The following is a 27,360-nucleotide window of genomic DNA, read 5'->3' as shown; positions in this document are numbered from 1 at the left end:
ACTTCTATACCACACAGCCACACACTTCTATACCACACAACCACACACTTCTATACCACACAACCACACACTTCTATACCACACAGCCACACACTTCTATACCACACAGCCACACACTTCTATACCACACAACCACACCACTTCTATACCACACAACCACACCACTTCTATACCACACAGCTACACACTTCTATACCACACAGCCACACACTTCTATACCACACAACCACACACTTCTATACCACACACCACACCACTTCTATACACACAAGCCACACACGTCTATACCAACACAGCCACACACTTCTATACCACACAACCACACACTTCTATACCACACAGCCACACACTTCTATACCACACAGCCACACACTTCTATACCACACAACCACACACTTCTATACCACACAGCCACACACTTCTATACCACACAACCGCACACTTCTATACCACACAGCCACACACTTCTATACCACACAGCCACACACTTCTATACCACACAGCCACACACTTCTATACCACACAACCACACACTTCTATACCACACAGCCACACACTTCTATACCACACAGCCACACACTTCTATACCACACAGCCACACACTTCTATACCACACAACCGCACACTTCTATACCACACAACCACACACTTCTATACCACACAACCACACACTTCTATACCACACAACCACACACTTCTATACCACACAACCACACACTTCTATACCACACAACCACACACTTCTATACCACACAACCACACACTTCTATACCACACAACCCCACCACTTCTATACCACACAGCCACACACTTCTATACCACACAGCCACACACTTCTATACCACACAGCCCACACACTTCTATAACCACAGCCACACACTTCTATACCACACAGCCCCACACTTCTATACCACACAGCCACACACTTCTATACCACACAGCCACACACTTCTATACCCACACAGCCACACACTTCTATACCACACAACCAACACACTTCTATACCACACAACCGCACACTCTATACCACACAACCACACACTTCTATACACACAACCACACACTTCTATACCACACAACCACACACTTCTATACCACACAGCCACACACTTCTATACCACACCACACACTTCTATACCACACACCAAACACTTCTATACCACACAACCAAACACTTCTATACCACCACAACCACACACTTCTATACCACACAACCACACACTTCTATACCACACAACCACACACTTCTATACCAAACAGCCACACACTTCTATACCACAACAACCAAACACTTCTATACCACACAACCAAACACTTCTATACACCACACAACCACACACTTCTATACCACACAGCCCACACACTTCTATACCACACAACCACACACTTCTATACCACACAACCGCACACTTCTATACCACACAGCCACACACTTCTATACAACCACAGCCACACACTTCTATACCACACAGCCACACACTTCTATACCACACAACCACACCTTAACACACGCACACATTCTATACCAACACAGCCACACCACTGTCTATACCACAAAACCACACACTTCATACCACACAACCACACACAATTCTATACACACAAGCACACACTTCTATAACCCACAACCACACACTTCTATACCACACAACCGCACACTTCTATACCACACAGCACACCAGTCTATAATACCACACACCACACACGTCTATACCACACAACCGCACACTTCTATACCACACAGCCACACACTGCTATACCACACAGCCACACACGTCTATAACCACACAGCCACACTTCTATACCACACAACCACACCACTTCTTACCACACAACCACACACTTCTATACCACACAGCCACACATTTCTATACCACACAACCACAGCCACTTCTATACCACACAACCACACACTTCTATACCACACAACCACACACACTTCTATACCACACAACCACACCGCACACTTCTATACCACACACACCACACACTTCTATACCACACAACCGCACACTTCTATACCACACAGCCACATACTTCTATACCACACAACCGCACACTTCTATACCACACAGCCGCACACTTCTATACCACACAGCCACACACTTCTATACCACACAGCCACACACTTCTATACCACACAACCACACACTTCTATACCACACAACCACACACTTCTATACCACACAACCACACACTTCTATACCACACAACCACACACTTCTATACCACACAACCACACACTTCTATACCACACCACACACTTCTATACCACACAGCCACACACTTCTATACCACACAACCAAACACTTCTATACCACACAACCAAACACTTCTATACCACACAACCACACACTTCTATACCACACAGCCACACACTTCTATACCACACAACCACACACTTCTATACCACACAACCGCACACTTCTATACCACACAGCCACACACTTCTATACCACACAGCCACACACTTCTATACCACACAGCCACACACTTCTATACCACACAACCACACACTTCTATACCACACAGCCACACACTTCTATACCACACAACCACACACTTCTATACCACACAACCGCACACTTCTATACCACACAGCCACACACTTCTATACCACACAGCCGCACACTTCTATACCACACAGCCACACCACTTCTATACCACACAGCCACACACTTCTATACCACACAACCACACACTTCTATACCACACAACCACACCACTTCTATACCACACAACCACACACTTCTATACCACACAACCACACACTTCTATACCACACAGCCACATACTTCTATACCACACAACCACACACTTCTATACCACACAGCCGCACACTTCTATACCACACAGCCACACACTTCTATACCACACAGCCACACACTTCTATACCACACAACCACACACTTCTATACCACACAACCACACCACTTCTATACCACACAACCAACACACTTCTATACCACACAGCCGCACACTTCTATACCACACAACCACACACTTCTATACCACACAACCACACACTTCTATACCACACAGCCACACACTTCTATACCACACAGCCACACACTTCTATACCACACAACCACACACTTCTATACCACACAACCACACACTTCTATACCACACAACCACACACTTCTATACACACAAGCCGCCACACTTCTATACCACACAACCACACACTTCTATACCACACAGCCCACACACTTCTATACCACACAGCCACACACTTCTATACCACACAGCCACACACTTCTATACCACACCACACACTTCTATACCCACAGCCACACTTCTATACCACACAACCACACACTTCTATACCACACAGCCACACACTTCTATACCACACAACCACACACTTCTATACCACACAACCACACACTTCTATACCACACAGCCACACACTTCTATACCACACAACCACACACTTCTATACCACACAGCCACACACTTCTATACCACACAACCACACACTTCTATACCACACAGCCACACACTTCTATACCACACAGCCACACACTTCTATACCCATTCTATACCACACAAGCCACACACTTCTATACCACACAGCCACACACTTCTATACCACACAACCACACACGTCTATAACCACACAACCACACACACTTCTATACCACACAGCCACACACTTCTATACCACACAACCACACACTTCTATACCACACAGCCACACACTTCTATACCACACAACCACACACTTCTATACCACACAACCACACACTTCTATACCACACAACTACACACTTCTATACCACACAACCGCACCACACAACTCGTGGTGTCCGTGCAGTGCCGTGCCGCTCACCACCGGTGCGCGCGGCCGAACCACGCGGCTCCTCTGGCCGGAGTGCGGCGATTGCGGCGGCTGCTGAGCTGCCGGCAACGGTGGGGAGCGGGGACGGACACGGCACGTCACCCGGCAAGGTGGGCGGGGTGGGCGGGCCGCTCTCCCCCTTCACGTCCTGACGGTCACAGCACCGCGCGGCGCGTTCACGTGCTATATACACTACTATACACTACACTATATACTACTATACACTACACTACTATAACTACGCTACTATCACTACGCTACTATCACTACACGATACTCTCCACTACTATACACTACACTACGCTACTATAACTACACTATATACTACTATACACTACATGATACACTACATTATACACGACTATACATTACACTATCCTCTATGCTATAAACTATGCTATACACCGCTATACACTACGCTTTACACTGCTATACACTACACTATACAATATACAATACACCATACACTCCTTCTGGCTAGCCATTAAACAAAGACGGCCGCCACATCGCGCACCTCCACATGCTCTGCTTCTGCGCCGTCTGGAATGATCTTGCATTCTGGTATTAGGAAGCCACTGGAGCTATGCTGCGCTTTTACATCATTTAGATTGACAAACTCGTTTATTTAGAACCGCTGCTGCTGCTTGTTGTTGTTGTGTTTAGTTTGTTGTCCCTCAATCTTGATTTGAAGCGTTCGTGACTGCAGGAATCCATAGTCTTTGGTTCTTTCGGTAAAGTCACGAAGGTAGAAAAAATAAAGATCACGACATTTCGATGGCACTGCAAGCAATCGTCATCAGGCAGTTCAACGTACCGTATGTACGTACAGCCACGGAACGGTGAAGCACGCACGTGCGTGTGCGCCTGTGTGTGCGCGTGCGTGAGTGCGTGTGAGCGGGGGTGCGTGTGTGTGCGTTGAGTGTGTGTGTGAGTGGGGAGCGGTGGTGCAGCGATTAGCGTGCTTCGCTATGAACCCGGCGACCCGGGTTCGAGTTCGATTCCTGGTCACGGCCAAAACCGGTGACGATTATCTGGACCGGTCCTGGGCCTCCCCTAGGTCGACTCAGCCTCAGATTAGTACCTGGTGCGATGTGTAAAACGTCGCCACTGGGGAGACAAAGGCAGCCGGGCATGGTGCTGGCAACCCACCCCCTTGTGTGCCACAGTTTCCGGCCTTCATAGGCGCTGCTACTCGCTAACAGCGCTTTCCCCGACGATTTGTTGAGGCTACATGGGGGACGTTTGTCTTTGTGCAAGCTCTCACCTCAGGCCCCAGAGGGCCAATGGAGGCCGGGGAGCCCAGGCAGCGCGAGTCCGGCGAGGATGCCACCGGTTCCTCCTTCTCCTCCTTCACCTCCGTGTCTGTGAGCGGTAAAGGCGCAGCCCCTGCAACTGCTCGCTCACAGCTCCTGCAACTACTGGCAGGCAGAAGAGGCTCCCCTACAAGAGGCTCCCCTACAAGAGGCTCCCCTACAAGAGGCTCCCCTACAAGAGGCCCCCCTACAAGAGGCTCCCCTACAAGAGGCTCCCCTACAAGAGGCTCCCCTACAAGAGGCCCCCCTACAAGAGGCTCCCCTACAAGAGGCTCCCCTACAAGAGACTCCCCTACAGGAGGCTCCCTACAAGAGACTCCCCTACAGGAGGCTCCCCTACAAGAGGCTCCCCTACAAGAGACTCCCCTACAAGAGACTCCCCTACAGGAGGCCCCCCTACAAGAGACTCCCCTACAGGAGGCCCCCCTACAAGAGACTCCCCTACAAGAGGCTCCCCTACAAGAGGCTCCCCTACAAGAGACTCCCTACAGGAGGCTCCCCTACAAGAGGCTCCCCTACAAGAGACTCCCCTACAAGAGACTCCCCTACAGGAGGCCCCCCTACAAGAGACTCCCCTACAAGAGGCTCCCCTACAAGAGGCTCCCCTACAAGAGACTCCCCTACAGGAGGCCCCCCTACAAGAGGCTCCCCTACAAGAGGCTCCCCTACAAGAGACTCCCCTACAAGAGGCCCCCCTACAAGAGACTCCCCTACAGGAGGCCCCCCTACAAGAGGCTCCCCTACAAGAGGCCCCCTACAAGAGACTCCCTACAAGAGGCTCCCCTACAATAGGCTCCCCTACAAGAAGCTCCCCTACAAGAGACTCCCCTACAAGAGACTCCCCTACAAGAGGCTCCCCTACAAGAGACTCCCCTACAAGAGGCTCCCCTACAAGAGACTCCCCTACAAGAGACTCCCTACAAGAGGCTCCCCTACAAGAGGCTCCCCTACAAGAGGCCCCCTACAAGAGGCCCCCTACAAGAGGCTCCCCTACAAGAGGCTCCCCTACAAGAGACTCCCCTACAAGAGGCTCCCCTACAAGAAGAACCCCTACAAGAGGCCCCCCTACAAGAGGCTCCCCTACAAGAAGAACCCCTACAAGAGGCCCCCCTACAAGAGGCTCCCCTATAAGAGGCCCCCCTACAAGAGGCTCCCTACAAGAGGCTCCCCTACAAGAGGCTCCCCTACAAGAGACTCCCCTACAAGAGCTCCCTACAAGAAGCTCCCCTACAAGAGACTCCCCTACAAGAGGCTCCCCTACAGAGGCTCCCCTACAAGAGGCTCCCCTACAAGAGGCTCCCCTACAGAGGCCCCCCTACAAGAGGCTCCCCTACAAGAGGCTCCCCTACAAGAGGCTCCCCTACAAGAGGCTCCCCTACAAGAGGCTCCCCTACAAGAGGCTCCCCTACAAGAGGCTCCCCTACAAGAGGCTCCCCTACAAGAGGCTCCCCTACAAGAGGCTCCCCTACAAGAAGCTCCCCTACAAGAGACTCCCCTACAAGAGGCTCCCCTACAAGAGGCTCCCCTACAGAGGCTCCTCTACAAGAAGCTCCCCTACAAGAGACTCCCCTACAAGAGACTCCCCTACAAGAGGCTCCCCTACAAGAGGCTCCCCTACAAGAGACTCTCCTACAGGAGGCCCCCTACAAGAGACTCCCCTACAAGAGGCTCCCCTACAAGAGACTCCCCTACAGGAGGCCCCCCTACAAGAGACTCCCCTACAAGAGGCTCCCCTACAAGAGACTCCCCTACAAGAGGCTCCCCTACAAGAGGCTCCCCTACAAGAGGCTCCCCTACAAGAGACTCCCCTACAAGAGACTCCCCTACAAGAGACTCCCCTACAATAGGCTCCCCTACAAGAAGCTCCCCTACAAGAGACTCCCCTACAAGAGGCTCCCCTACAAGAGGCTCCCTACAAGAGACTCCCCTACAAGAGACTCCCCTACAAGAGACTCCCCTACAAGAGGCTCCCCTACAAGAGGGCCCCTTACAATAGGCCCCCCTACAAGAGACTCCCCTACAAGAGACTCCCCTACAAGAGACTCCCCTACAAGAGACTCCCCTACAAGAGACTCCCCTACAAGAGGCCCCCCTACAAGAGGCTCCCCTACAAGAGGCTCCCCTACAAGAGACTCCCCTACAAGAGGCTCCCCTACAAGAGACTCCCCTACAAGAGGCTCCCCTACAAGAAGCTCCCCTACGAGAGACTCCCCTACAAGAGGCCCCCCTACAAGAGGCTCCCCTACAAGAGGCCCCCTACAAGAGGGCCCCTTACAATAGTCTCCCCTACAAGAGACTCCCCTACAAGAGACTCCCCTACAAGAGGCTCCCCTACAAGAGGCTCCCCTAGAGGCAGGCCTTGGGATCCCCTCTGGAGCATCCCCCCCTCCACTCTCGCATGCCTCCACCCGCGTCACCCCCCCACCACATCACCCCCCCACCCCCGCGTCACCCCCCCCCATCACTCTCCCTCCCACCGCGTCACCCCCCACCCTGCTACAAGAGGCACCTCCCTCTCCCCCCCGCCCCCCGCGTGCCCTCACCAGTGAAGATCTGCTTGTAGATGTCGCTCCACGGTTCTGCTACGTCGACAGCAGCAGCAGCCAGCGCCTCCATGTCCAGCTCCACGTCCTCCTCCAGCTGGCGGGGGGGGGGTGTGGGGGGGGTGGTGAGGGGGGTGTGTGGGGGGGTGGTGAGGGGGGGGTGTGGGGGGGGTGTGGGGGGGGTGTGGGGGGGGTGTGGGGGGGGTGGTGAGGGGGGTGTGTGGGGGGGGTGGTGAGGGGGGGCGCGAGGGGACGACACGCGACACCACGGGACGGCCCGTGACACGCAAGCCCCGAGGTGCGTGAATGTTGGTGTCTCATTGTCCTTCGTGTCAACACCGATGATAGCGATAATTATCTGAACAAACGGCCCTGGTCCTCCCCTAGGTGGACTCAGCCTGAAATGAGTATCAGGATACAAAAGGCGGTCGGGAGTGGTGCTGGTCACCCACCCCGTCATGTGCCGTTCCAGCCTTGAAAGGCACTGCTGCTACTTGCTAACAGCCAAGGCCGTAATTATAATATGTATTGGGGGGGACACATCCTCCCCAATATTCAAATATGCTCAAAATGTCCCCCCCCAATATATTACTAGAAAAACAATAGCGATGCTATGCAAATAAAAACAACAATTTGCTAAACCTTGGCCACAATATCTGGACTTGTCTTCGTTTTAATTATATGATTGTGGTTATGGTTGTACTTTATTAATCCCTAATCTCTGTAAAAACAGAGCAATGTAATACAATACACTATTATACATTATTATAAAAAAAAATTTCAAAGTCCTTCCCATGTGTTAGTGAATTTTTTAATATTTTAGGCAGGAAATTCGTTTTCAAATTTAGATATTTTTCTGGGTTGGGACCGCCAGACACCCTGGAAGATTTGGTCCCCCCCAATGTTGACTCCATGGCTACGGCCTTGCTAACAGCACTTGCCCCTACGGTCTATTAAGGCTACAAAGTGGGGAGGAAATCTTCGTCTTTGTGTTGTGTGTCTATGGGGAGCGGCGGCGCAGCAGTTAGCGCGCCGCGCCACTAAAGTTAAATTTTCGCTCACGTCTACCGACACCGAGGTTGACTCAGCCTCAAGTTATGAATTGGTGTGGTGAGAATCGCCAATGGGGATACAAAGAAGGCTGGGAGCAGTCCTGGCCGCACCACGCCCCTCGTGTGCGCCACAGTGCCGGCCTTCGTAGGCGCTGCTGCTACTCGCTCACAGCCCTTGCCCCAACGGCCTACCTGGGGGACCTTTGTCTGTGCGAGAAGCGGAAGGGGGGTCTATGCAAGATGCGACTGTGGGCCGCCCTCCTTTCTCCCAACTCACTGTGACTGAAGTGGCTACGGCGGAGGGATGTTTAACTCCGCATGCACAGTGATGTACGCAGGCTTTAACTGCTCAGATTTTAGTTCAGTTGCGCCGTGTGTTGGAGTTCAGAGGGAGATGGCTCTCACCGCGGTGGACGACGGTATTCATAGCACACGAAGTTTAAGGTGACAATTCTCACAATCAACGTGTCCTGCGTCTTGCTGTCATGCGCACGTCAGCCGGCAACAACATCCCGGTGCTGCTGTTCAGGAACAAGCAGTGGTGGCGGCAGCAGCGGCAGTAGCGGCTGTTGCAGTCACGAAAGCTTTAAATCAAAAATGTTGGAATTTATTTTTGTCTTCACATTGGTTGTTACTTGTCATTTATATCTGCTTCATATGGGGGCTCCACACCCCCCTTGTGGCCGACGAGGCATACCTATGGGGCAAACACACCCACCCCCGCCAGAGTCGCGCCCCTGCGTGCGAGCGAACGAGTGAACGAGTGAGAGATCGAGTGCATGAGCGAGCGATCGAGTGCATGAGCGAGCGATCGAGTGCATGAGCGAGCGATCGAGTGCATGAGCGAGCGATCGAGTGAACGAGTGAACGAGTGAGAGATCGAGTGCATGAGCGAGCGATCGAGGTCCACGCACCTCCATGTCCCTCTTGAGCGCGCGGAAAATGTCGTTGAGTTCGTTGAGATCCATCTCCTCCTCCAGATCGAAGTTCCCCATCTCTACATAGAGAGACACAGATGCACCCGGGTAGCCTTTAACACAGACTGTTGGGGCAGTGCTGTTTACGTGCACACACACACACAACAGCAGCAACCACCTATCACCAAGTGGCACTGACAGAGGTTCAGATGGTACCGCTCCAGCTCCTCACAGCGGAGTGGCAGCCTCTCATCCTGTGAGCGAGCATTCAAACATTCCACGTGGCCACCCGCAGTAGTTTCCTGTTTATACATTGCACCAGATTCTCATTTGAGGCTGAGTCAACCTACTGGAGGCCCAGGATCGGTTCAGATAATCGTTACTGGTGTTGGTGGCTGTGAGCGGGAATTGAACTTGGGTCGCTTGGTTCGTAGAGCAGCATGCTAACCGCTGCGCCACCGCTCCCCATCTGGACACTCACTCAGTGAAATCCTGGCACCACATCTGTGTGAGTCTATGGGTCTCTGCTTGAGTCTATGGGTCTCTGCTTGAGTCTATGGGTCTCTGTGTGAGTCTCTGGGTCTCTGCTTGAGTCTATGGGTCTCTGCTTGAGTCTATGGGTCTCTGCGTGAGTCTATGGGTCTCTGCGTGAGTCTATGGGTCTCTGCTTGAGTCTATGGGTCTCTGTGTGAGTCTATGGGTCTCTGTGTGAGTCTCTGGGTCTCTGCTTGAGTCTATGGGTCTCTGCGTGAGTCTATGGGTCTCTGCGTGAGTCTATGGGTCTCTGTGTGAGTCTCTGGGTCTCTGCTTGAGTCTATGGGTCTCTGCTTGAGTCTATGGGTCTCTGCGTGAGTCTATGGGTCTCTGCGTGAGTCTATGGGTCTCTGCTTGAGTCTATGGGTCTCTGTGTGAGTCTCTGGGTCTCTGTGTGAGTCTATGGGTCTCTGCGTGAGTCTATGGGTCTCTGTGTGATGCTAGGGTCTCTGTGTGAGTCTCTGGGTCTCTGCGTGAGTCTATGGGTCTCTGCGTGAGTCTATGGGTCTCTGTGTAGGTCTATGCGTGTCTGTGTGGGTATCTGGGTCTCTGTGTGAGTATCTGGGTCTCCGTGTGAGTTTATGGGTCTCTGCGTGAGTCTATGGGTCTCTGTGTGAGTCTATGGGTCTCCGTGTGAGTTTATGGGTCTCTGTGTGAGTCTCTGGGTCTCTGCGTGAGTCTATGGGTCTCCGTGTGAGTTTATGGGTCTCTGTGTGAGTCTATGGGTCTCTGCGTGAGTCTATGGGTCTCTGTGTGGGTCTATGCGTGTCTGTGTGAGTATCTGGGTCTCTGTGTGAGTCGACAGCCAGGCCACGTGTCTGTCCTGAGGCCCATCACCACCGTCAGGCTCGAGATGCAAATCACCGGGGTCTCGGAATCCCCAGAGGAAGTTTGATGTGGAGGCAGCTGTAGTGGTCACATGGGGGAGAGGGGGGGACGAGGGGATGTCGGGGTGTAGCACGTGACCCCACGGACAACACAGCACCACCACCACCGCTACTACAAAGACAAAGATCCCCCGTGTAATCTTTACAGATTGTTGGGGCAAGTGCTGTTAGCGAGCACCTATGAAGGCCGACACGGCACACGAGGGGGTGGGTGGCCAACACCACTTCCGACCGCCTTTGTCTCCCCAGCGGCGATGTTTACACATCGCACCAGGTACTCATTTGAGGCTGAGTCTACCTAGGGGAGGCCCAGGGCCGGTTCAGATAATCACTATTACTGGTGTTGGCCGTGAGCGGGAATCGAACCCGGGTCGCCAGGTTCGTAGTACAGTGCTCATCGCTACACTACCGCTACCACAACCATCACCACCACTACCACAACCATCACCACTACCACAACCATCACCACTACCACAACCATCACCCCTAACGCCACTACCACAACCATCACCACTACCACAACCATCACCACTACCACAACCATCACCACTACCACAACCATCACCACTACCACAACCATCACCACTACCACAACCATCACCACTACCACAACCATCACCACTACCACAACCATCACCCCTAACGCCACTACCACAACCATCACCACTACCACAACCATCACCACTACCACAACCATCACCCCTAACGCCACTACCACAACCACCACCACTACCACAACCATCACCACTACCACAACCACCACCACTACCACAACCATCACCACTACCACAACCATCACCACTACCACAACCATCACCCCTAACGCCACTACCACAACCACCACCACTACCACAACCATCACCACTACCACAACCATCACCACTACCACAACCATCACCCCTAACGCCACTACCACAACCATCACCACTACCACAACCATCACCACTACCACAACCATCACCCCTAACGCCACTACCACAACCATCACCACTACCACAACCATCACCCCTAACGCCACTACCACAACCATCACCACTACCACAACCATCACCCCTAACGCCACTACCACAACCATCACCACAACCACAACCATCACCCCTAACGCCACTACCACAACCATCACCACTACCACAACCATCACCCCTAACGCCACTACCACAACCATCACCACTACCACAACCATCACCCCTAACGCCACTACCACAACCAACACCCCCTAACGTCACTACCACAACCATCACCACAACCATCACCCCTAACGCCATTACCACAACCATCACCACTACCACAACCATCACCCCCTAACGCCACTACCACAACCATCACCCCCTAACGCCACTACCACAACCATCACCACTACCCCCACCATCACCACTACCACCACGACCACAACCATCACCCCTACCACAACCACCACCCCTAACGCCACGACCACAACCATCACCCCCTAACGCCACTACCACAACCATCACCACTACCACAACCATCACCACTACCACCACTACCACCACTACCACAACCATCACCCCTAACGCCACTACCACAACCACCACCACTACCACAACCATCACCACTACCACAACCACCACCACTACCACAACCATCACCACTACCACAACCATCACCACTACCACAACCATCACCCCTAACGCCACTACCACAACCACCACCACTACCACAACCATCACCACTACCACAACCATCACCACTACCACAACCATCACCCCTAACGCCACTACCACAACCATCACCACTACCACAACCATCACCACTACCACAACCATCACCCCTAACGCCACTACCACAACCATCACCACTACCACAACCATCACCACTACCACAACCATCACCCCTAACGCCACTACCACAACCATCACCACTACCACAACCATCACCCCTAACGCCACTACCACAACCATCACCACTACCACAACCATCACCCCTAACGCCACTACCACAACCATCACCACAACCACAACCATCACCCCTAACGCCACTACCACAACCATCACCACTACCACAACCATCACCCCTAACGCCACTACCACAACCATCACCACTACCACAACCATCACCCCTAACGCCACTACCACAACCATCACCCCCTAACGTCACTACCACAACCATCACCACAACCATCACCCCTAACGCCATTACCACAACCATCACCACTACCACAACCATCACCCCCTAACGCCACTACCACAACCATCACCCCCTAACGTCACTACCACAACCATCACCACTACCACTACCATCACCACTACCACCACGACCACAACCATCACCACTACCACAACCATCACCCCTAACGCCACGACCACAACCATCACCCCCTAACGCCACTACCACAACCATCACCACTACCACAACTATCACCACTACCACCACTACCACAACCATCACCCCTAACGCCACTACCACAACCATCACCCCCTAACGCCACTACCACAACCATCACCACTACCACAACCATCACCACTACCACCACAACCATCCCCCCTAACGCCACTACCAGAACCATCACAGCCGCCACCACCACTACCACAACCACCACTACCACAACCATCACCACTACCACCACTACCACAACCATCACCACAACCATCCCCCCTAACGTCACTACCGCAACCATCACAGCCACCACCACTACCACAACCATCACCACTACCACAACCATCACCACTACCACAACCATCACCACTACCACCACTACCACAACCATCACCACTACCACAACCATCACCACTACCATCACCACTACCACCACTACCACAACCATCACCACTTATACCACACACTACCACAACCATCACCACTACCACAACCATCACCACTACCATCACCACTACCACCACTACCACAACCATCACCACTACCACAACCATCACCACTACCACAACCATCACCCCTAACGCCACGACCACAACCATCACCCCCTAACGCCACTACCACAACCATCACCACTACCACAACCATCACCACTACCACCACAACCATCCCCCCTAACGCCACTACCAGAACCATCACAGCCGCCACCACCACTACCACAACCACACACTACCACAACCATCACCACTACCACCACTACCACAACCATCACCACAACCATCCCCCCTAACTTCACTACCGCAACCATCACAGCCACCACCACTACCACAACCATCACCACTACCACAACCATCACCACTACCACAACCATCACCACTACCACAAACATCACCACTACCACCACTACCACAACCATCACCACTACCACCACTACCACAACCATCACCACTACCACAACCATCACCACTACCATCACCACTACCACCACTACCACAACCATCACCACTACCACCACTACCACAACCATCACCACTACCACAACCATCACCACTACCATCACCACTACCACCACTACCACAACCATCACCACTACCACCACTACCACAACCATCACCACTACCACCACTACCACAACCATCACCACTACCACAACCATCACCACTACCATCACCACTACCACCACTACCACAACCATCACCACTACCACCACTACCACAACCATCACCACTACCACAACCATCACCACTACCACCACTACCACAACCATCACCACTACCACAACCATCACCACTACCATCACCACTACCACCACTACCACAACCATCACCACTACCACAACCATCACCACTACCATCACCACTACCACAACCATCACCACTACCACAACCATCACCACTACCACCACTACCACACCCATCACAGCCACCACTACCCCGAACAGCTCATCTCAGGTAACACTGTACAGTAGTTACCCCTGTGTGTGTGTGGTTACCCCTGTGTGTGTGGTTACCTTGTGTCTGTGGTTACCCGTGTGTTTGTGTGTGGTTACCCCTGTGGGGTGTGTGGTTACCCCTGTGTGTGTGGTTACCCGTGTGTGTGTGGTTACCCCTGTGGGGTGTGTGGTTACCCATGTGTGTGTGGTTACCCGTGTGTGTGTGGTTACCCCTGTGGGGTGTGTGGTTACCCCTGTGTGTGTGGTTACCCGTGTGTGTGTGGTTACCCCTGTGGGGTGTGTGGTTACCCCTGTGTGTGTGGTTACCCGTGTGTGTGTGGTTACCCCTGTGGGGTGTGTGGTTACCCCTGTGTGTGTGGTTACCCTGTGTGTGTGGTTACCCCTGTGTGTGTGGTTACTCGTGTGTGTGTGGTTACCATGTGTGTGTGTGGTTACCCTGCGTGTGTGTGGTTACCCTGCGTGTGTGTGGTTACCCGTGTGTGTGTGGTTACCCTGTGTGTGTGTGGTTACCCGTGTGTGTGGTTACCCCTGTGTGTGGTTACCCTGTGTGTGTGGTTACCCCTGTGTGTGTGGTTACCCGTGTGTGTGTGGTTACCCGTGTGTGTGTGGTTACCATGTGTGTGTGTGGTTACCCCTGTGTGTGTGGTTACCCCTGTGTGTGTGGTTACCCCTGTGTGTGTGGTTACCCCGTGTGTGTGTGGTTACCCGTGTGTGTGTGGTTACCTGTGTGTGTGGTTACCCCGTGTGTGTGTGTGGTTACCTGTGTGTGTGGTTACCCCGTGTGTGTGTGTGGTTACCCTGCGTGTGTGTGGTTACCCTGCGTGTGTGTGGTTACCCCTGTGTGTGTGTGGTTACCCTGCGTGTGTGTGGTTACCCTGCGTGTGTGTGGTTACCCCTGTGTGTGTGTGGTTACCCCTGTGTGTGTGTGTGGTTACCCCTGTGTGTGTGTGTGGTTACCTGTGTGTGTGGTTACCCGTGTGTGTGGTTACCCTGTGTGTGTGTGGTTACCCTGTGTGTGTGTGTGGTTACCCTGCGTGTGTGTGGTTACCCTGTGTGTGTGTGGTTACACCTGTGTGTGTGTGGTTACCCTGCGTGTGTGTGGTTACCCTGTGTGTGTGTGGTTACACCTGTGTGTGTGTGGTTACCCCAGTCGTCCACACCCAGGTGGTTGGGGGCTAAGAACGACTCCATGGCTGGAGCCGGCCAGTCCAGAGGGTGACGAGGAGCAGAGGGCGAGTGAATGAGTGACGAGGCGAGCGAGTGAATGAGTGACGAGGCGAGCGAGTGAATGAGTGACGAGGCGAGCGAGTGAATGAGTGACGAGGAGCAGAGGGCGAGTGAATGAGTGACGAGGCGAGCGAGTGAATGAGTGACGAGGCGAGCGAGTGAATGAGTGACGAGGCGAGCGAGTGAATGAGTGACGAGGCGAGCGAGTGAATGAGTGACGAGGCGAGCGAGTGAATGAGTGACGAGGCGAGCGAGTGAATGAGTGACGAGGCGAGCGAGTGAATGAGTGACGAGGCGAGCGAGTGAATGAGTGACGAGGAGCAGAGGGCGAGTGAATGAGTGACGAGGCGAGCGAGTGAATGAGTGACGAGGCGAGCGAGTGAATGAGTGACGAGGCGAGCGAGTGAATGAGTGACGAGGCGAGCGAGTGAATGAGTGACGAGGCGAGCGAGTGAATGAGTGACGAGGCGAGCGAGTGAATGAGTGACGAGGCGAGCGAGTGAATGAGTGACGAGGCGAGCGAGTGAATGAGTGACGAGGCGAGCGAGTGAATGAGTGAAGGGGGGAGACGGCGGGTGAAGGAGGGAGACGGCGAGTGACGAGGCGAGCGAGTGAATGAGTGAAGGAGGGAGGCGAGCGAGCGAGTGAATGAGTGAAGAAGGAGTGAGGCGAGCGAGTGAATGAGTGAAGGAGGGAGGCGAGCGAGCGAGTGAATGAGTGAAGGAGGAGTGAGGCGAGCGAGTGAATGAGTGAAGAGGGAGGCGAGCGAGTGAATGAGTGAAGGAGGGAGGCGAGCGAGTGAATGAGTGAAGGAGGGAGGCGAGCGAGTGAATGAGTGAAGGAGGAGTGAGGCGAGCGAGTGAATGAGTGAAGAGGGAGGCGAGCGAGCGAGTGAGGCGGCGCTAGGGACACGTCAGTGCCGTGCGGCCACCGCTTCCGGGTCGTGACGTCACGCGGTCGAGCCGGAAATAGAGCGCGAGCACGTGACCCGCACATCAACAACAACCGCCATTCGCCACTGGCGGTGACGTCACCACGACGCTTGTGCCAGGCTAAGTGCACGTTGAGGTTGCCACATGAAGTGTCGAACGCCCGCTCGCAGGAGGTCACGGGGCAGACCCAGCAGGTGCCACGGGTCGACTGACTGAGATGACCGAGATGACTGGCTGATGCACCACCTGTGCCCCCTACTGTGCCAACTTGCTGTGCTTTAGCCACCCGGCGCTCCGCTCGTTGTTGTGAGCGTCGCTCCTCCGCCCTCCGTTGTTGTTGGAGGGCGACTGCCTCCAACTGCCCAGTAGCGTCCTTCACGAGCCTCCCCCACAGAGGCCGATCTTGACACCGCTGGTACCAGTCATCGGCAAGTCCACTCAGCTCCACGTCCTCCTGTACCACATCACTCCATCTCTTCTCCAGCCCGTGCCGTGCCCTTTTAGCCCCCTCGATCCGGCCGAACAAAAGCTGTTTAGGCATGCGGTGGCTGGGCATGCGGGCTACATGACCCAGCCAACGCAGCCTTGCCTGCCGGAGGAGCTCACTGATGGGACTTTGCCCAGATCTTTCAAGGATTTGTGAGCTCCTCACACAATCCAGCCTGGTTAAACCCAGGATGGATCGTAGGCAGGCCAGCCTAAATGTTTCCAACTGGCGAAGATGTTCCATTAGGGGTGTCCACGTTTCGCAAGCGTAGAGAAGGGAGGGAATGACCGTGGCCGAGAAGACCTGAAGCTTCGTGCGGAGCGACAGACCAGGTAGCTTCCACACAGCGTTACGCAACCGATGAAACGATATTGCCGCTCGACTGATTCGGAGTGAGACCTCTGGTGTTAAACTGGAGCCAGGTATGGGAAACTCCACTCTCTCCATCACCGATTGGGAGTTGTGGGGGTGGAGCATCCGATGGTACAAAATACCCAGGCAGGTGCTTAGTTTTGGTGGGGCTGATGGTAAGGCCCCACCTTTTAGTGGCACGCTCCAGTCTCAGCAGCAGCGTCTCCAACTCCTCCTTTGAATGAGCAGCTATTACCAAATCATCGGCATACATAACGTTGTTGACCAATAGGGAGCCATCCCTTTATCGCACCCGGGCATCGATCAGCCTCCCATTATATCTATGTAGAGGTGTTACAGGAGGGCGAACAAACACACCAGGAGTGGTTATGCCCGCACGCGGAATGGTACTTACATCCACGTCCGCATCGTTTAGCCCTGGGGGGCTGAAACGACGCTGTGACCCCCCACGGCCCCACCCCTCGGGGGGGGGGGAGTTGCGATATAAGGCGTCGAGCCGGTGGGCTCGGGGTTCAGTGTTCAGCTTAAACCAGTGAAGCAAGAAGACCGGCTAGATAGGCCCTGGGACTCCCCTGGATCGCCGTCCTTCTAAGGACCGACCAGGGCAAGCCAGCGGCGTGGCCCCGAGAGCCCAGAGCCGATGCTCTTGTAAGAGCCGGTCTGGGGACTCAGGGTGCCGTGATCCCAGCTTGGCTAGAGCTGGATCAGCTAGCCTCCCCTAGCTCTGTAGTGGAGGACCTGGGAGTAGGCTAGCCGGGACAGAGATTGTGGGACCTCCCTGTTATACGGGTGAAGGGGCCGATACCCCTTCGAGTGTTGTATACCTTGGCCTGTATAGAGTGGAACGGTTAATAAATAAGTGTGCCTCCGACTACGTCGTCCACGTCTCTCTTGAACCTACTACATCTACACTGGTACACACATACACACACACATACACACACATACACACACACATACACACACATACACACATACACACAAAGACAAAAATCCCCTGTGTAGCGAGCCCCTATGAAGGTCGGCACGGCACACGAGGGTGTGGGTGGCCAGCACCACGCCCGGCCGCCTTTGTCTCTAGTTGCGATGTTTACTACACACCACACCAGGTACTCATTTGAGGCTGAGTCGACCTAGGGGAGGCCCAGGACTGGTTCAAATAATCGTCACCAATTGGCCGTGAACAACAACACATACACAACACCAACAGATACATAACAACACAACACATACACAACGACAACACAACACATACACAACACCAACAGATACACAACAGCACATACACAACACCAACAGATACACAACAACACACACCAACACATACACAACACCAACAGATACACAACAACACATACACAACAACACACACCAACACATACACAACAACACATACACAACAACACATACACAGAAACAACACATACACAACACCAACAGATACACAACAACACACACCAACACATACACAGCAACAACACATACCAACAGATACATAACAACACAACACATACACAACAACACACACCAACACATACACAGCAACAACACATACCAACAGATACACAACAACAACACATACTCTTTGGTTCTTTCGGTAAAGTCACATAGGTATAAAATAAAATTAATCAATCACAACAACACACCAACAGATACACAACAACAACACACACCAACACATACACAACAACATACACCAACACATACACAACACAACAACAAATACACAACAACGACACACACCAACACATACACAACAAGAACACACCAACACATACACAACAACGACACACGACACATACACAGCAACACACACCAACACATACACAGCAACAACACATACACAACACCAACAGATACATAACAACACACACCAACACATACACAGCAACACATACACAACAACACATACACAACACCAACAGATACATAACACATACACAACAACACACACCAACACATACACAGCAACAACACATACCAACAGATACACAACAACACAACACATACACAACAACACACACCAACACATACACAGCAACAACACATACCAACAGATACATAACAACACAACACATACACAACAACACACACCAACACATACACACCAACAACACATACACAACACCAACAGATACATAACAACACACACCAACACATACACAGCAACACATACACAACAACACATACACAACACCAACAGATACATAACAACACACACAACAACACACACCAACACATACACAGCAACAACACATACCAACAGATACACAACAACACAACACATACACAACAACACACACCAACACATACACAGCAACAACACATACACAACACCAACAGATACATAACAACACAACACATACACAACAACACATACACAACACCAACAGATACATAACAACACAACACATACACAACAACACACACCAACACATACACAACACATACACAACAACACACACCAACACATACACAGCAACAACACATACCAACAGACACATAACAACACAACACATACACAACAACACACACCAACACATACACAGCAACAACACATACCAACAGATACACAACAACAACACATACTCTTTGGTTCTTTCGGTAAAGTCACATAGGTATAAAATAAAATTAATCAATCACAACAACACACCAACAGATACACAACAACAACACACACCAACACATACACAACAACAGCATACACCAACACATACACAACACAACAACAAATACACAACAACGACACACACCAACACATACACAACAAGAACACACCAACACATACACAACAACGACACACGACACACAACAACAGATACACAACAACAACACACACCAACAGATCTATCCTGTCTGTGCCCCAATCGTCAGATCCAACTGACCACCAGGTGGTGATCAGTTGACAGCTCTTCCCCTCTCTTCACCTGAGTGTCCAGAACATGCGGCCTTAGGTCCGATGATACAACTATCAAGTCAATTATTGACCTTTGGCCCAAGGTTCTCTGGTACCAAGTACACTTATGAGCATCCTTGTGTTTGAATATGGTGTTTGTTATTGACATTCCAAGACTCGCGCATAATTCCAATGATATCTCACCATTCGGGTTCAGATCAGAGGGGGGGGGGGCATTCCTCCCAATCACGCATCTCCATGTATCTCCATCATTTCCCACGTGAGCATTGAAGTCGGTAGGCAGCAATCTTTCGAGAACCGCACCCGTCCCCAAGAAGGCGAAATACTCTGAACTGCTGTTTGGTGAAGACCCGATGTCTCATTGGGGCAACCCTCTCATCCACTGGCACAAACTCCAACTGAACAGCGCCAAGCCAGGTGCTTATGAGTATCCCCACACCTTGTCAGGGTTATTCTGGAATAGGAGAGAGACCACCCCCAATAGAGAAGGTTGGTTGCAGTGCCAATGCTGTGTGTGTAGGTGAGGCCCACGATATCTAGTCGATACCTTTCCACCAGCTCCGGCTCCTTCCCCCCCCCAGTGACGTGACATTCCACGTCCCAATAGCTAGTGACCATTGCCCAGGTCCAGTCCGTCCGAGACCATCCCTCCCCCTGTCATACTGGCATTGCACCCGCCCCTCACCATTCACCCAAAGGATGGTGGGCCAACAGGACGGCGCTACATAGCCATTTCGGGCTGAGCTCGACCGGGTTACGTGGGTCACCCAGCCACCAGGTGCTTACCGGCGAACACCACCCCCAGGCCTGGCTCCAGGGGGTCTCTTTATATTTAAGAACCATTCATAAGGTGTTTTTGTTTGGACCGTTATTTGTCTGGAACCTCTCCCCAGACCTGTTTGCCAAAAGGAGAGCCTACCAGGAGTACAAGACGCCAGGCGACGTAGCTCTGAATGTCATTGGAACTCACAAACCTCACCACGATAAGGTTACGATCCTTCGGTATGGCCAGCACCAATCTTCTGCTTCAAAATATTTTTTTAAGGAACATTTATAATGTTAAGGGAGGAAACAAAGTTTTTCCAAAACGTTGGTGCTGCAATGGCAAAGGCTTTGTGTCACCTATTCCAATTCTTGTTCTTGGGATAGGTAAAAGGCAATTAGAGGCACGCCTTAGGTTTGTTAGATTTGATAATGGGGTTAATGAATCAGCTAAGTATAGCGCAGATTTGACAATAAGCACTTTATGGATGAACAGTGCCCAATGTAAATGCCTTCAAGTGATGAGAGATTGGATTTTAAGTAGAGGTCACAAGTAGAGGTCTGTTTCGTGATTCATTAGGAGCTTATCTGTAAGCAGCATAACTGTAGTCAAACAGTAGTAGAAAGATAGCTTCAATAATTTGCAGGTGTAATAGAATGGGGAATGCAAAGTTTTAGTTTCGGTATAAAAATAAAAAGTTTGATTTGATGTTCTTTAAGATGTAATCAATATGGGGTTGGAATATACGTTTTTAATATATTAGTAAACCCAAGTATTGGAAGCACTCTGCTCAATTATGGTGTTTCTGATATCAGTAATAGGTGAAGAGAATGAAACCGGATTTTTGTTTGAGGAAACGACCATGATCTTCGTTTTTTTAAGGATTTAGGAGCAATTTTAGTGGTGACAGTTGATGGTGAATAATTTTTTGTTATTGTGTTGGAGATTCTGTTTGACGCCGTGAAAAGATTTACCTGATACTAGTGTAGTGGGCTCAAACAGAGATTCAGACGTATTCTTGGAGGCAACACATGTGTAGGGGTGTTACGGGAGGGAAACGGACAAGCACACAGGGGTGTCCACATGGGTCTGAAAACGGTTACCACCCTGGGGGGCTGAGGGGGGATGCTGGAATCCCACACAGCCCCACCCCTCGGTGGCAAATTGGTATAAAAGGCGGGGAGCAAGAGGGCTCGTGGTTCAGTGTTGGGAAGCTAACGAGTGAAGAACCAGTGAAGACTAAAGACCGGGCAGATAGGCCCTGGAACTCCTCTGACTCGCCGTCCTTCTTAGGACCGAGCAGAGCAAGCCAGTGGCGCGGCCCCAGAGCCTCAGAGCCGATGTTCTTCTAAGAGCCGGGTCTGTCTGGCTGGGTGTCGTGGCCTGTGCCTTGACCAGGGCCGGGTCAGATAGCCTCCCCTAGCACCCTTAGCGGAGGACCTGGGAGCAGACCAGTTAGGCAGATAGCCGAGGGGTGTATCCCAGTCCAGTACGGGTGAAGGGGCCGTTACCCCTTCAAGTGTTGTATACGTTGCCCTGTGCCGAGTGTAAAGTTAAAATAAATAGTGTGCCTCGACTACACCGTCTCTGTCGCCTGTGAACCCACTACACATGTATTATTACCAACACAAAGGGATAACTGCTCCTTAGCAATATAACAAGCTACGGTGGTGGACCACCAGGCTAACTGCACTAATTACACTGTCACTGGCCACAACGGACCGGACCTCAGCTTGGGTCCAGGTCCACGTGTTGGAGACTTCTGCAGAATGTAGAATGCCGATGAAAGTTTATTTTGGATAACAATGCCGGTTCCACTGGGGGACCCGGCTTATATCCCTGTTGCAGGGCTCGCTCCGCCCCTGGCTACGACCCCCTTCTAGAATCCTCGAGGAGGATCTCCACCTGGACACGTGATCACCCAAGCCCCACTTTGGGGGTCCCATGGTAGACACCTCCGGTCACCAGAGTGCCATGGCCCCTTGCAACCCCGTTCCGTGGCCGGCACTCTCGCACCCTATCCTGTAGGGGCTGGCACTGCAACGCAGAGCGTGGTGCCCTCCATCACTGCCAGTCAGTGCTCCCTGAGCCCTACTAGGGCCGGTACTGCATCCACATTCAGTGGTGTCCGCGAAGTCAATACATTGCACGCCGTGCCTCTCCCAGGCCGGCTTCACACAGTGACATCCAGAGATGTCACTACACAAGTGTAAGGGAGAGCCGACACAAGGTTGCAGGGGGTTCGTCTTTTATTCTTCCCCCAGTCCACACTCGTCCCCAACCTTCTCTGCCCCCTTTAACCGCGGCAGCTCCCTCTGTCGGAGGCCCTCTCGTTGCGTTCGGTGGTGCCGGTGTCGCCTTGTCCGGTGCTGCCATCTCTCCAGCCCCTGCGACCCCTGGTCGTGCCACCTCTCCATCGGGGCCTCAGATGGGGTGCTGTAGGTGACAAGGGAACAACAGGGCACTGAATCCCCTGCAGGTCGGCGAGTGGTGGCCGGCGACCTTGGCCCGGGTAGGGGTGATCATGATGGCGGTGATGATGGCGGTGACGATGGCGATGGTGGTGATGGAGGTGGAAAGTTGTTTGGCTTAAGGCGGGTGGGGTGCACAAACCATCGTCGCTTGCCTAGTTGGACCTGGACGCACTAAGGTTGGAGTGCTTTAACGACCTATGGTGCAGTTAAGCCGCTCCACCATCCCATCGGTCTGGGGATGATATGGAGATGTTCGGACCTTTTTAGTGCCCAGCCTAGAGCAGACGTCCTTTAGTAGCCACTTGGAGAAATTCCTGCCTTGATCTGTGAGCAACCGCTCCAGTGCCCCTTATCAAGAATATACCCCCGCACGAAGGCATCGGCAATGGGTTGTGCCGTTTGGTCCGGGAGGGCCCACGCCATCGGCCACTCTGTGCAATACTCGACTCCAACCAACAAGTATTTATTTCCCCGTGGCGTGACCGGCAGTGGTCCCAGGATGTCCAACATGATCCATTCGTTGACCCTGGTCACTGTAATAGGCTCAGGGGCGCCCAGGTTACCCGGGGTGGTGGCTTACGCCACGCGCATTCGACGCAGGTTGCGACCTATCGGTGCACGTCAGCAGTCATGCCTGGCGAGAAGTACTGACCCCATAATGTGGATAGTGTCTTCCGCCCAGCCAGGTGTATCAGCTGACGGCAGTGCACATCTGTAGTGACTGGGAATGTCACTGTGTGGTGCCAGGCTTGCGAGGCCACGGCGGGATGTATTTTGTTGTGTGTACACCCCGGACACGGGGTGTAGTACCAGCCCTAGTGGGGGCTTTGGTGAGCGCTGGTTAAGCACGGTGGCTAGGCACAGCGTGCAGTGCGGAGAGAGTGTCAGCCAGCTGGGTTTACGTTGGGGGCATGATACTCTGGCTGACCTGGGGACATGTGACCGGATGATACTGGAGGGGGGCCACCGGTGAAGGGAGCCAATGGGTGGTCACATGGTCCGAGAAGAACTCTTGAAAGCCTTCGGGCATGGGCGAGAGAGCTGGAGAAGGTGGGCGGGGCGAGAGGTGGAGCCAGCCCCAGCCCGGCCCGATATGAAGGGGGCCCTGTGAGGGGCTTGGGGTTCTTATTGTTGGAGAGGCAGGAGATCCACGTCAAGGTTCAAGAAGCCTCCAGCCACGCGGACCGGGACCCAGCTTGTGGTCCGGAACGGGATAGTGGAACCGTGTCTAGTTCCGCCGTAGGGTGGTTAGTTGGGTGGTCACCACCCGAGAGTGTGTTGTGTTAATAGCCTGGAGTATGTTGTGCTAAGAGTTTAAGAAAACGTGTTGCTCCCAAGACAACATCTGCGACTCACTACACGTCCATGACCACCAGGCATCGCTGGCGTCCTGCGAGTCCAATCGCATGAGGGGGTCCTCCCATATGACATACTCCTCCCCCCCCCCCATACCTCCGCTGAGGCGCGTAGCGCTCGCAGTGGGGCCTCCTCCTACTGTAGTCGTGGTCGGTCAGCTGGACCTCATCCTGTGCGCCCTCTGCCGTGTGTACGGGAGCGATGACCGTTCCCTCCGGCATTGCCTCCTTGCAGCGTGCCGCGCCTGTGGTGCATGCACACAAGGGCCCTGGGGCGGCAGCCGAGACAATGCGTCCGCGTTGGCATGTCTTGTCCCCTTGCGATGCACCACCTGGTACCTATACTCCACCTGGCCAGCTGGCCCGAAGAATTGTCGATGTGGAGCGAATACTGCAAGGCCGCGTGGTCAGTGCGGACCGTAAATTTGTGACCATACAGGTAGGGTCGAAATTGCTGCATGAAGTGGACGACCGCCAAGAGCTCCCTATGTGTGATGCAGTACCGCTGCTCCGCTGATGACAGCACGCGACTGCCGTAGGTGATAACCACCTCCCGACATGCTGGATTTGTGACATGACGCTGCTGATGCCTACATCGCTGGCGTCCGTGTCCAGGATAAAGGGGAGGCCGAAATACAGAAAGGCCAATGGTGGTGCGTCTGTCAGACGCGAGCGCAGCTGCTAAAGTGCCTCCTCCTCCAGGGGTCCCCAATAAAACCTCTGGTTCTTCGCCGTCAACACGTGCAAGGGCTTCGCAATGGTTTAAAAGTTGAGTTCAAATGAAAATACATCAATTAAATCACGACGTTTCGGAGGCAACACAAGTCTCCGTCTTCAGATGGGACCGTCACAGCTAAATTTACTGTATCAAGTGAGGAGAAATCCAAGAGACAAGATCTTAAATACAAGTTAAGGGGAGGGGGGAGTGTTGTATCCTAACCCTTCTTCCATAATTGAGATTAATAATATTTGATGATTTTTATATATTATCTTTTTACTTGTTTTTTTTAATGAGTGAAACACACCAAAGCGCACCAAACTGCAAAACACCAGGTGTTGTTAAGTAATGAACGAGAGGAGGGCTAGGATGACAGAATTTGCAACCTTGCTTCAAGGCAAAGGCAGTGAAAGGAAGCAGAGGCGCCTTTGTCTAAGTCACAACCACAGAAAGCCAGGAATCATCACTGATTGTGTGTTTAGGGATTCCGAGCTAATTAGAACACGTGCACACAGAAAGGGAGGTAGAAGCACGCCTTGTTCTCCTGCAGCTGAGGAAACAAAGATAAACCCAAAGAGGCCTTGGACCTGAAATTAAGAATAACATTCCCAGAGCAGAAGGTTGGAGGGACAGGGGAGAGCTGATTTAAAAAAAGTGTTGTATATCTCTCAAGGCGGGCAGACCCAGCTAAATAACACGGCTGCGGGGGTCACCAGAAGTTCGCGTTCGCCTAGTTAAGACAAAAAGCTCAATTATTCTGTATTGCTATTAAAGTAACGTTAAAGTCGGAATTTAACAACAGGGTAGGCTAAAGTTTGATATTCACACCCACTCCAATTAAACCAGGTCACAAGTACGCCTACTGAACCATCACCATCATTAAGTCAATATGAAATGTTATTTCCATACTTTAATGCTTTCTATACAACTCGACCCGAAGCATATGCATGAAAAGACAAAAGTAAAACTTATGAAAAGCCAGGATAACGGGATGAATCACCACCAGGTCGAATATAAATACATAATAAAAAAACGATGTTAAACCCAGGGTCGGAGAGAAAGGGAGATCCCGGCCGTCTTTGTATCCCCGCAGCGCGGGAGGGGAGTGTGTGTACGCTCGGGGAGACGCCTCCACTTGGGTCGGGCACCACGATGGGAAACGACAGACCTTGGGTTACATGCGGAATCATAACTGTGAAATAGTAAGGGACAAATGTTAACTTAAAACTTTTTAACCATTT

General features: G+C 52.3%; 2 protein-coding genes across 3 annotated transcripts in view; both read right to left on the bottom strand.

The window, feature by feature from the left end:
* LOC133362886 (cyclic AMP-dependent transcription factor ATF-6 beta-like) overlaps positions 1–16,215 on the bottom strand; it is a 47,344-nt gene extending 31,129 nt beyond the window's left edge. The window contains exons 1-5 of one of the 2 annotated variants that reach the window (XM_061581835.1): positions 16,002–16,215; positions 9,667–9,749; positions 7,701–7,797; positions 5,109–5,206; positions 3,836–3,992 (exon numbers count right to left, since the gene is read on the bottom strand). In XM_061581835.1, the coding sequence (XP_061437819.1) occupies positions 3,836–3,992; positions 5,109–5,206; positions 7,701–7,797; positions 9,667–9,749; positions 16,002–16,065 (499 nt within the window). In that variant the 5' untranslated portion in view covers positions 16,066–16,215. The remainder of the gene's footprint in view (positions 1–3,835; positions 3,993–5,108; positions 5,207–7,700; positions 7,798–9,666; positions 9,750–16,001) is intronic. The other variant, XM_061581836.1, reaches the window with a different exon arrangement.
* Positions 1–27,360, bottom strand: part of LOC133362926 (mth938 domain-containing protein-like) — a 93,529-nt gene that overhangs the window by 39,510 nt on the left and 26,659 nt on the right. The gene's annotated exons all lie outside the window — the stretch shown is intronic.

This window comes from Lethenteron reissneri, unplaced genomic scaffold, assembly GCF_015708825.2.
Source record: "Lethenteron reissneri isolate LAM-NWPU_2019-01 unplaced genomic scaffold, ASM1570882v1 scaffold_1638, whole genome shotgun sequence".
NCBI lineage: Eukaryota > Metazoa > Chordata > Hyperoartia > Petromyzontiformes > Petromyzontidae > Lethenteron > Lethenteron reissneri.
This window is presented reverse-complemented; position numbering and strand designations above follow the sequence as displayed.